We start from the raw sequence: 12,248 nt of genomic DNA, 5'->3' as shown, positions 1-12,248 counted from the left end.
GGGCTTTTGTGATAGAACATCTGCCCACAAGTGGGAGGCCTTGGGTTCAAGCCTAGTAACATCAATAATGAAAGAGATCAGAAGAGGGGCTGGGCAGTGTGGAGTCTGTGTGTAGGAAGGTTACAGTTCCATTGACAATGTATGTCAGATCTGCCTGTCTGCCTGCGTGTGCTGGTAGGTGACAGACAGCGGAGAGCCACGGCTTGGCCAACAATGGACTCAGAAAACCAGGAAGCAGACTGTGTCCAGAGAGTCTGAGGCCACTTCTGCTGACCCTGCTTTGTGTGTTTGAGTGTGCCACTGCGATTTGCTAAGGAGGTGAGCTGACTGTTTGATATGTCAGGTAATGAGTACATTGCTCTTTCTGGATAGTGTCACCCTTTCCTTTGCTTTTCCTCAGTTTCTTTCTTCCATCTGTGCCCACAAGTTGTATAGTTCATTTTCCACATCATGTAGTCTTGCTGTATGGCCAAGGCTTTCTTTCAACTCATTATTGTAGTCTAGACTGGCCTTGAACTCACTGCAAAGTCTGACTTAGGCTGATTTCATTATCTTGTTTTGCTTCTGCCTTACTAGTGCTGGGATTATAGGCATGAAGCTACCATGACCAGTTTGAGAACACTACTGCAATATGGGGTGGGAGGTATGCTACAAGAACAAGAAATGTTACTACTGATTCAAAGGTCACCTGTCCCACCTGCCTCACTGACAGTGCCTGGCCTCTGTTGACTTTGATTTTATGCACACGTGTGTGCGTGTGTGTGTGTATGTGTGTGTGTGTGTGTGTGTGTGTGTGTGTGTGTGTGTGTGTGTTGTATCTGGGTCTTGCACTCCGGGCCTGAGCTGTCCCTAAGTGTCTTTGCTCAAGACTAGTGCTCTACCACTATAGCCACAGTTCCATTCCCACTTTTTTGGTGATTAATTGGACATAGGAGTCACTGAGATTTTAGTGCCTGGGTGGACTTTGAACCTTGAACCCTCCTGAGTAGCTAAAATTTATAGGCATGAGCCACTAGTGCTGGCAACTTTTTTTTTTTTGTAATATATGGTTTCTCTATGCTGCTTAGATTGGTCTTAAACTTCAGGGCTCTGAGGAGCCTCCAACTTCAGTCTCTTGAGTAGCTGGGACTACACATTTCTGCTACTCTGCCCATTTCCTTGATATTCTTTAGGCTGACACCACCCACCAAAAGCTTTACTTGGGGAAGTGACCTGCTGTATTGTGTCCTTGTTTGGGCTCCAGCAAATAGGGCTCACTTGTTGGCCCCGGAAGTGGGAAGGAGACCTTGAAAATACACATTCTGTCTTTATACCCGTGGTCTAGAACCATATCACTGGCAGCAAACCAAATTGCATGTCTGCCCAGCTGGAGTGGGAATGATCGGGTGAGGCCCAGGAAAAAGAATGGACTTCCTGGCTGCACAGATGCCTGTGGGAGGCCTCCACACAGCGCTGGAGCTACAGGCAGTGCACAAGCCAGTAGAGCCTGGAGAGAGCAAAGTTGGCAGAGAGGAGGTGCCCAGGGGAAGAAAAAGGCGGGTCTATGTTCTGTCCTCCCAGAGTAGGGAGGCTGATTCAATCTGCCATAGTACATTGGAGCTAAAGGCAGCGTGCAAGCAGGCCTGACTGTATCACACAGGCATTTGCTCAGGGCCAACACAATGGTGCTTTCAACCAGGACATTCCTTTTTTGCTTCCCGGTCCTAGTGACATGAAGAATGGCGCTGTTCCCTCTGGGGACTGACACTATCATTGGACATAAGGGTCCACTCCTTCCCCTGGCCTGCCTCCTCCACAGTGCCCCAAAGAGGGTGAAGTTACATGGCACACGTACCCATCTGTGTACCTGTGACTCTACCTACCGGACGCATCCGTGTCCTCAGGCCTCTTGTGCTTCAAGTTTTTGTCCACAAGGAGTCAGCCACTCAATGGGCTGGGTGATCCAGGCCTAGCATTTTATTTTAAAGGCATCACAATCATAATCACTTCTAGCTTAGGAGAATCAATAATGCTTTATGGTTGGTGTGGCTAGGTCTTGGTTAATATTTAGCTCTGTTTTTAAGCACAGTCAGATCTACCATGAGACATGTGAGTGAGAACAACCCTGGTGGGTGCCATGTGGCAAGGGGGAGGGGTGGTTGGGAGGGGGTCGTTGGGAGGGGGAGGGGTTGGGGTTGGGAGCACTTCCCTGGAGATGCCCTTCTCAGCCTGAAGGGTGACAGCTGCTTCAAAAGCTCGAACCCAGACCCTGGTGGCTCTTGCCTAGAGGAACTGCTAGATAACAGTATAAATTCTGCCTCAAAACACTGACACATTGGAAATGAACTAAGTGCTCAGGTAAAGGTCTGCTTTGCCAGCACCTTGGGAAATGCAGTGGTGTATTGAATGTGGCCAAACTGTGGGAGAGGATCTAGACTGTTGCTCTGGTTGTTGGCTCTTGGGATTGTCCACACCAACACTCGCCAGACTTCTCAAGATCCTTCACCAGGGCTGCAGGCCCTGCCTTCTTTCCCAGCATCTTCATGGAGTTGTATCCTAGGAGCCATGGATTTCTCCCCTTTCCATCCCCAGACCCCACCCAGGCTCTCAGAGGCTCAGAGCTTTACACAGAGCCCTCGCGCTTGTCACAGAGAGGATGTCCACATTGTGTAGGTAGAGATGCCATCCGCCAGCCTCACCTTCTCTTCTTCATGGACATTGTTCCAGAAAATTTCACTTCCATGTTTGGTGTCACCAACTCTTTCTATTGCAGAAGTATAGGCTACCAATGTACAATATAGACCAGAAGAGGAAAGTTTGGAGAGCCAGAAGAGAAGGCTAAAACTTTGTCCTTCCTTCCCTCCTTCCTTCCTTCCTTCCTTCCTTCCTTCCTTCCTTCTTTCCTTCCTCGCTTCCTCCCTCCCTCCCTCCCTCCATCCCTCCCTTCCTCCATCCCTCCCTCCCTTCCTTTCTCCCTTCCTCACCAACTCTTTCTATTGCAGAAGCATAGGCTACCATGTATAATATAGGCCAGAAGAGGAAAGTTTGAGGACCCAGAAGAGGAAAACTAAAACTTTTTCCCTCCTTCCTTCCTTCCTTCCTTCCTTCCTTTCTTCCTTCCTTCCTTCCTTCCTTTCTTCCTTTCCCCCTCCTCCTCCTCCTCCTCTTCCTTCTTCTTCTTTTTGTTGGTCATGGGGCTTGAACTCTGGGCCTGGGTGCTGTCCCTCAGCTCTTTAGCTCAAGGCTACTGCCCTACCCCTGGAACCATAGGGCCACTTCTGATTTTCTAGTGGTTAAATGGAGATAAGACTCTCACAGACCTGGGCTGGCTTTGAACTTCGATCCTTAGATCTCAGCCTCCTGAGTGGCTAGGATTACAGGTGTGAGCCACCACACCAGGCTTCTCTTTCTTCTTGATACTGGGGTTTTGAGCTTGAGATCCCACACTTGCTGGGCAAGTACTCTACCACTTGAGCTACACACCCAGACCTTTTATTTTCAGATAAGGTCTTGTGCTTTTGCCGCCATCTGTTTCGGACCAGGATTGTGCTGCTCCACCTCCCAGCAGCTGGGATTGTAGATGTGCACCTCTACTCACTGCTAGTTTTGGAGTCTAACTTGTTTATTCCATCTGGCTTCCAACAGAGATCCTTTTATCTCTGCTTCCTTGATTCTGCAGGAATTACAAATACTATAAGGCATCAACCTGAGAAACTGTGAGCAGTGAGTGAATGGACATTCATTGGCTATTTTCTTATCACTTCAACCCACCCAAGTTTTGGCGAAAACAAAATGCCACTGATTGTCCTTGCGGAAGAGCTCAGGGAGAGAGCTCAGGGCGACAGCAGCACTGAAGTCCAGACATTGGGTATGTGTACAGTCAGAGTCCCTGACACAGCCACACCTGTGCAGGACAAGATTCCACAACCCTGACACACTTATGCACTCCACACTGCATTGGCGTGTGTGTGTGTGTGTGTGTGTGTGTGTGTGTGTGTGTGTGTGTGTGTGTGTGTTGTATAAACAGCATCCTTGGTCTCTAATAGGCATTGTGATTTTTTTTTTCCTATAAGGTCTTTTAGAAAGCCCTGTGAGGAGTTGTTAATTACAGTTCCATTTTCTTTCATGTCCGGCTTTTTTTTTTTTTAAAGAAAGGTCCAGACAATTTCATGGTTTCTCATAAAGGTATAATTTATAATTCATTTGTTTTCATGGTGGGGAGAATAAAATGGTTTTCTTTGAAGAATCACAGTTCATTTATTGCCTTTCAGGTTAGTGAGTCCTCTCCCTCCCTCCCCATGGTTCCCTAAGAGAAACTAAAGCTATTTGAGAAAGGACAAAAATGCAGTCAGACAATAAAGCAGGCTTTGTCTTCATGCACACAATGATGGATCGCCATGAGTTTTGAAGTCCTTTTTGGGGGTAAATGAATAACTGATGATAGCTGAGGAGAGGAAACTCATGAATTTAGGTTCTGTGTTTTTCCCTGTCTTTTCTTGTTCACCTCCTTACTGTGACCTAACTCATAAGGAGAAGCAGATTCTGTGAGGCCCTCCTGTGAGAAAGAATACAAATATATCATACTGCCACTTTTTTTTTTTTTGGCCAGTTCTGGGGCTTGAACTCAGGGCCTGGGCACTGTCCTTGGACACTTTTTCCTCAGGCTAGTACTCTGCCACTTGAGTCACTGCACCACTTCTGGCTTTTTCTGTGTATGTGGTACCGAGGAATCAAACCCATGGCTTCATGCATGCTAGGCAAGCACTTTGCCACTGGCCGTGCTCTAGGCCATACTGTCACAATTTTTATCTGACTGTACCCCACAGGCTCCTCCCAGGCCCTCAAAAGACTTGTGGAAGTGACATCCCTTAATCAAGCTTTGATTGGCTTGATATGGCGAATCCATCTCTTCTTGATCTGTATTTTGGTAAACGTCCATCTGTGTTACACACACTTGAATTTGCTACTTGTGTACCTAAACACAAACATCCTAGAGAGACTAAGTAGACACAGACAAGTATAAATATTATCATTCCAAGCACACTATTACACACCATGTATAAGCACACATATCCCCAGATAAGTTATTCTTAGTTTTGTTTTGTTTTGTTTTGTTTCTTTTTCTTTTTCTACTTTTCTGTTGGGCTTCAACAAGTCAGGAGCCCATCCAGGCAGAGATTTCCTCCTCTTCCAATTTTGAATTGTCTTGCCTGCATTTACGTGTTTGCTTGAAGGAGAGGCAATGGGAATAAGACATTATGTTTCATACCACTCCAGCACTGTGCTCTGAATCAGGCTGGGCTTCTAGAATCCAAGAGAGACAAGTGGGAAGAAGGGGCTCGGGAGCAGATGGAGCCCATGCCCACGAGGCCACAGGCAGAGCTCGGTTTGTTTCTTTTTCTCCGAGCCGTTCAGATACTAGTTTGGAGGTCTCCATTGAGGAGGGTCCTCTGGGTCTCCGTGGTCTCATTCAGCCTCGATTTGTCCTGCTTGCTGTCACTCCGTTCGCCATCGTCGGTGCCACTCACCTTGACCAAGCAGAGAACGTTCTGGAAGCTCTTCTTGAAGTTGTCAGATAAGAAGGCATAGAGGATAGGGTTGGCACAACTATTGGCATAGGTGAGGACCACCACAAAGTCAAACATCCCTTTCAGGGCCGGGGTGGGACTGATGGCCACGGAGACGGAGGAGACGTTGAAGATGTAGAAGGGAAGCCAGCAGAAAATGAACACGGCCACCACGATGGACACCATCCGGGTCACCTTCTTCTCCGACCTCTTCCTCTTGGAGGATCCCACTCGGATGCCCGAGGACTTCACCTTGAAGATGATGAACAGGTAGCACAGGCAGATGATGGTGAGGGGCACCAGGAACCCCAGGATGAATGCATAGATAATGAACCCCGTGTACCATGCCCCCGATTCGCCCGGCCAATTGATGGTACAGCTGCTGCGCCCCCACTGGTTGCTCCGAAGCCCAGCATAAATCATGATGGGCAAGATGACCAGCAGGGAGAGCCCCCAGACAGCCACATTGATCATCTTGGCTGTCCGGGGCCTCCTCCACTTGGCTGACTTAATGGGGTGGACCACCGCGAGGTAGCGGTCGATGCTCATGACCGTCAGGCAGAAAATGCTGGTGAACTGGTTGATGCCGTCCACCGTCATGACGACTCGGCAGATGGCCTTGCCGAAGGGCCAGTGGACCAGGGCCACCTGCATGGCCAGGAAGGGCAGGCCCAGCATGAAGAGCTCGTCGGCGATGGCCAGGTTGAGGATGTAAATGTTGGTGATGGTCTTCATCTTGGCGTAGCGGAGGATGACATAGATGACCAGAGTGTTGCCGCACAGCCCGACAATGCACACCACGAAATAGATGAACGTGAGCACGGCGTTGCTTGTCATGTCATAGTAGGGCTCGGTCTTATTAGAGACATTGGCTGCCGCCGAGCCACTGAGGTCAAAGGAAGAGGGCAGCCATTCCTGGCTTCCATTGATGTGCTCCATCAGCATCTCCATGGCTGCTTTGTTGAGCAGTCTAGAGCCAAAAGCCCAAAGGTCTGTGTTTACCTCAACGGTCCCTGGAGGCCCAGGGCCCACAGTGACATCTGGAAGGAAAAGGGAAGAGTGGTCCGTCAGGCCCAGGCTGTGTAAGCTCTCACCTGCTCTGCAAATTTCTGGGAATTCCTCCCCCACCTTAGATTCTTTTGTTTTGTTTTGTTTTACCCACTCTACCCAGGGTTTGAATTCAGGATCTTACTGCTTGCTAAGTTTGCTTGGCTGTTACTCTACCACTTGAACCATGCCTCAAGCTTAGTTTTTTTTTTGTTGCTAGTTTTAAAGATAGTGATCCTGAGACTTTTCTGCCTGGGTTGACATCAATCCAGGATCCTTTAGATTTCTCTCTCCTAAGTAGCTACACTGCCAGGAGTGAGCCAATTATCCTCTTATATTCTTTTTTTTTGCCAGTCTTGGAGCTTGAACTCAGGGCCTGGGCACTGTCCTTGGGCTTTCCTCAAGGCTAGCACTTTACCACTTGAACCTCAGTACCACTTCAGGCTTTTCTATGTGTGTGGTACTGAGGAATTGAACCCAGGTCTTCCTGCATGCTAGGCAAGCACTCTACCACTAGGCTAAACTCCCAGCCCTCCTCTTATATTCTTAAACAGAAAATGGTATTATCTTTCCACATCAGCAGTCTAGCTGCTTTTGTTGTTTCTTCTTCACTTTTGAGTTTCTTCTCTGGTGCTGGGGAAGGGTTTGGCTAAGCTATCACATAGACACACATAGTGTGCCTTCAGGAAAATCTGTAAGATCTCTAAGCTATGGATGATTCCGAACTACAAGAATTCTGCCCCTTGACTTCAGAGGGTTCTGGCATTTCCAGGCTGGGCATTCTTCCCTTTGAGGAAGTTTTGCTAGGCACTGCTGGCTCATGCTTACTCAGGAGGCTGTCTGAAGAATGGATGTTCAACACCAGGCCAAGCAGAACGATCTCCATCACCCATTAACAAGTAAAATGCCAGCCTGGAGGTTTGGCTCAAGTGGTAGAGTGCTAGTCATGAGAAACAGACCAAGTTGCATGCAAGGCCCTGAGTTCAAGCTATTGAGCCATGTGCATTCAAGCACACACAGACACACACACACAGGCACACACAGGCATACACACATGCACATACACAGAAAAAAACAACTGAAAAGACAAGAATTATTTACAGGGGGAATAAACCTAGCCTCCACCACTGAGCCTGCCTCAGGCCTGGCCTTTAGCAACTCTGACTCTTTTGTTAATGAGAGCTGACGTGAAGGTTGAGCCAGAGGAGGCTCATGGTAATCAGAACCTCATAAATATTATTTTCCCCACTTTTCTCTCTCTGCCATCTCATTATCTCTAATTTATTGAAACCTGCCTACACAGTGAATCAATTTAGAGTCTTCAATATTAAAAATAAAAGTCTGGCTTGCTTTCATTTTGCTCTAGTTTAGTTTTTTCCCCCCTTCTGTCATGCAGTAGAGAGCTCTTTCCTGAGGTCCCTAAAGGAGTCTTGCCCCACAGCATTTTCCTGTTCCCCAAAGAACTTGCCTGCCACGGACTCCCTGACTCCTGGTTAAGGACAAAACTCGGTGCAAGTGAAGGCTGCAGACTGTTCATATAGGTGGACATGGCTCATGCACACCCTTCCTGTCCCAACCATAGCTTTCCTGCTGTAAAGATGTGGCAACCATGGCCTTGGGAGTTTAAGGAACTTGCTTTTGAAGCCAGGCCACCTGGCCCTAACAAAGGTAATGCTGTTTTATGATCTCACAACTGCTCAGTGGATGGAAAACTGGTAACTGATACCTGGGCTTTGATTTGAAGCACACAGCTTCTACGTTATCACCAGGATGAGAGAATAATTGGCTTGGCTTATGATATAAAGCAATCATAGATGATCTCATAATTCAATGATTTATCTAGTGACTCAAAAAAATGGCTAGGGTGCTTCTTTGTGCTGGACACAATACATAGCTAATGTCCTGAAGGAAGTCAACATTGAGTAAGGGAATGAACTCCAGTGGGGCAGGGATTATATGGAGATAATGAACTCGGGATGGAAGATATTTTCCTTAACCCAAGGATTCAGACAAGGGGCCCTGAGATGAATTAAATTTGAGGGCTGGTTTTGAGTTGGTGAAGACTAAAACAAGAAGATAGGATGGGGGAAGGGAGTCCATCTGGGAAGAGGGGAGATGTTTAAAGGGTGCTGTGTCCAGAATAAGTCATTTGGCTGGCACATTTCCACATGCAGAGGCCTTTTCTGGTGACTGAGTGAGTTGTCTAATGATCAGGGAGACATTCCCAATAAACTGAAAGAGATTCGGCCAACAACAAATGCTAGAGGATCAGGGTCTGCACCCCCTCTGCTTCATTTTCTCCCACCAGGTGCTTAGCTTTTCTGTGCTTTCCCCCCATCACGCTCTGTAGAATCTGAGCTTTGTGGCTGATCTTTTTGCAAAGTACTTTGGAGAACTGGGATTTCCCATCTGTACTGGGGAAAAATGCATAAGCTGACAGCTGTTGAAACCAGGAGCTATACAGAAACTCTTTTTCGTATAGCTGAATTAATTCGGATGTTTCTGTTGCCATTTTTTAAAAATCCATCTTGTGAGTTATTTAATTCTAAAGAATCCTCCTTGAACTGCTTGTAATGAGGAGGCATGCTAACCTTCAGCCTTGTGGGGTCTGTTTGTGTACCATAGATGGTTTGGCTAAGACTGAGGACTCTGGGGGCCTCAGGAGTCCACTGTAAATTGCATCCGGTGTTTTGGAGATGGTGGTGATGAAGGGGGCTGGAGGAAAGATGAAGGCTTAATTCCAGCCCTCATTGCCCTCTCCACTGGGTCAAGATGCCTGGGGTTGTCTTTTCCCCAAATCGACTGAGATGTAGCACTGCTTCACTTTTGGAAGGCAGCCACGGAGCATTTCAGAGCCTTCGAGAAGGTGGCTGAGGGGGGGAAAGGATTTGGAGCTGTCAGGAATGAGGCAGTCTTTCCCAGGAAGAAATGAGCTTAAATCATGGCAGATCTCTCAGTGACTTCTGGTTCATGTCTGTCCTATAGAAAATGGGTTCCAAATGCCAAGCCGTCGATACTTGTTGAATTGTGGTTAGTGTAAATGTACCAGGAGCTTTGATTTTGTACTGGTTTTAGCTGTCAGCCTGAAAGTTGTCAGGGACTAGAAATGGCCTGGTTATTGGATTCCTCTGAGAGAGAGGACCTGGCTCTGTTGGGGAGGAAGGTGATGTTGTTTCCTTATAGCTCCTGCTCAAAGAGGCCGCACTCAGTCACTAGCCCAAGCAATGAGTAAGAGTAAAGACCCTGCATCTGAGTGACCCTAACTTTTACTAAGTTTCTCCTGTCTTCCCACAATTTTTCCCCCATTAAAACCCACACTCAGAAACCCAGGTGTGTCTCTCTGAGGCTTAAGACTGAGCCTCCACTGGCAGAAAGACAGCAGTCCAATATGGACCCAGCATTGCCCTCCAGGAACTGGCCAAAAAAGGGAGAGGTGGGGGCAGGCAAGGGTCAGGACCTCTGGGGTAGTGCTCAGAAAACCCCCCTCCAACCCCCTCCTGGCCATCAGCTTGATGATCCTGAATGCCAAGATTTTCCGAGGGATTCCTTACAGTTTACAGAGTGATGTCTGTAGTGTCAGCACAACCAGCCTCTAATGGCAGAGGAGACTGAAGTGCCCTGGACGGCTGTGAGTGACAGTAGCCACTGGAGGACTTGGATAGACCATTAGGTCTGTCCGGTCTGTCCGATCTGGGCAGACAGTGGTCACTGCCCAGGGGAGGGAGTCCAACTCCTCCCAGGTCTGTCCCCCTCCCCAGTGGGAGCCTGAAGAAATGGGAGAATCCCCTCTTTCTTCCATGGTACTCAGTCAGCTCAGCTCACCCTGCATGCTTACAGGAGCCCCTGCGCCACTTGAAACGTCCCTCCCCGCCCCCTCTGCCTTCCCAGAACGAGATTTCCTCCAGGTGACCAGGAAAGATAGGTCCGCATCTCGTCCGCCTCTGGCCGCGAGCTTCAACGCAAGCTTCGCGTATACAGGCAGGGGCGGTGGGTCAGCAGTTCCAGGATGTACTGCCCAGGGCCCCCGCCCATGCCCGGCACCCACCGCCGCGCACTCCCACCACGATCACCCCCAAAAGGCGGAGACTCGAGCACCCGGACCCCTGCACACCGCGGCCACACCGATGGACGCTCGACTCGATCAGCAAGGCAGACGCGCACAGGTGCCCAAGTGCGCTGCTCTCACACCTGTCTCCGACTCGGTGTCACGCACTTGCTCACGCACACACACACATGCATGCACCTCACCTTGCTTTTCGGGGGGCAATGCTGTCCATTAGACTCGTCACCACCTGGTAGATGAACCCTCTCCAGTCCGGGAGCGCAGCAGCAGCAGCAGCAGCAGCAGCAGCTTCGCTGGTGCCGGGTACTCGGCGTCCCCCCCGGGGCCGGATCCGCTTTCCCCGTGCGAGTCCCGGGGGAACAGGGCTGGCAGCACCCTGGCATCGAGCCGCGGACGGGCGCTGCGGGCAGCGGTGGCCTCGCGTGAGCGCGCCGAGGCTGCGCGACTGGGACTGGCCCAGCCGGCCGGGCGCCCCGGGCTCCGGCGCCCACGCCCCCTCCCTACGTCACCGCCGCCCCGCCCCGCCCCCAGGTCCTGCGGGAGGACCCGAGTGAGACCCACCCGGACCCTGCGGGTGGAGCTCGCAGGGCCCCCAGGCAGCAGGAGAATGGACTTATGAGGTGGGGAGGCGGGGCGGGGGGGGGGGGAGTGAAGAGACTTCAGTGTCTCCAAGGCTCACGACAAGGACAGGAGCTGCTTCCTCTCGGATTTCACAGAATCTGTGCCATTTCACCTAGCCCACTTCAGGCTGCTGGCGAGTGCTGGGTTAAGCCAGACCTTCTCTGGGATCTCTGCGATGTCCTCATTTGTGCAGAGTTCACCATGGGCCAGTCCTCGTCCAGGGCGCAGGGCGCAGGGCCCAGGACTGGGGCTGCAGCACCAGGAAAAGGGCAGAGGAGAGAAGGGGGAGGAGGACCATACTTCACACCGCTGCCGACGCCTGCAGGTGTGTGAGCCGTTCTTGGATTCCAAGATGCGGTTACAGGAGCCATCAGAGGCCCAGGCCGATGTAATGGCCTCTTGGAGGCCCAGGGGCTGCTCAGTCCTCTCGCTTCAGCTGTCAGTGAGCGCCTGTGGACTGGGCCCAGCACAACCCCTCCTCCAACGTGCACGCTGAGGGGGGAGGCGGGGAGCCTGTGTGGGAGGGGGTGGGGGGACCCCGAGGGACAAGACAAGATGTGGGAGGTATGTCGCATCAAGTTGTAGCTATTTATTTTTTGACAGGGATGATTCAGCCAGTGTTTCAATAGTTTTAATAAGTCATGATCAATCCTGCACATTCACTTCCCTCCTCCAAACACACACACACACACACACACACACACACACACACACACACACACAGCAGGCTAGGTAAGAGTTCTAGATGCTGGGAAATCAGAAAGCAAACCCCAATTACCTCTGGGAGCTGAGCTGCCTGGGGCTGTCCATCCTATGTATTATCTGATTTCCAGTTCAACAGTGAGAAACAAAGGTCCAGACACGGTTTAGCAGGTGGGGTGAGCCCTGCAGAACCCTGCAGATGGATGAACCGGTTGGAAAGAAAGAAAGCACCAGATAAAGTAACAGAAGCTGCTTAGCAGAATGGAAAG

General features: G+C 50.0%; 1 protein-coding gene across 1 annotated transcript; it reads right to left on the bottom strand.

Annotated features, from left to right (window-relative positions):
* Positions 1-5,095: 5,095 nt before the first annotated feature.
* On the bottom strand, positions 5,096-10,929 carry Sstr2 (somatostatin receptor 2). The gene is made up of 2 exons (XM_090351640.1): positions 10,842-10,929; positions 5,096-6,586 (listed from the first exon to the last, which is right to left on the bottom strand). The coding sequence occupies exon 2, from the start codon at positions 6,495-6,497 to the stop codon at positions 5,391-5,393; it is 1,107 nt and encodes a 368-aa protein (XP_090207766.1). The 5' UTR covers positions 6,498-6,586; positions 10,842-10,929; the 3' UTR covers positions 5,096-5,390.
* Positions 10,930-12,248: the final 1,319 nt, after the last annotated feature.

This window comes from Megascapheus bottae, chromosome 17 (assembly GCF_031878675.1).
Source record: "Megascapheus bottae isolate mThoBot1 chromosome 17, mThoBot2.hap1, whole genome shotgun sequence".
In the NCBI taxonomy this organism is placed as follows: Eukaryota; Metazoa; Chordata; class Mammalia; order Rodentia; family Geomyidae; genus Megascapheus; species Megascapheus bottae.
The sequence above is the reverse complement of the archived record's forward strand: the minus strand, read 5'-3'. Positions and strand labels throughout refer to the sequence as shown.

Excerpts from the sequence above, each read along its gene's own strand:
- Sstr2 (XM_090351640.1), bottom strand. The coding sequence starts at position 6,497 with ATGGAGATGCTGATGGAGCACATCAATGGAAGCCAGGAATGGCTGCCC.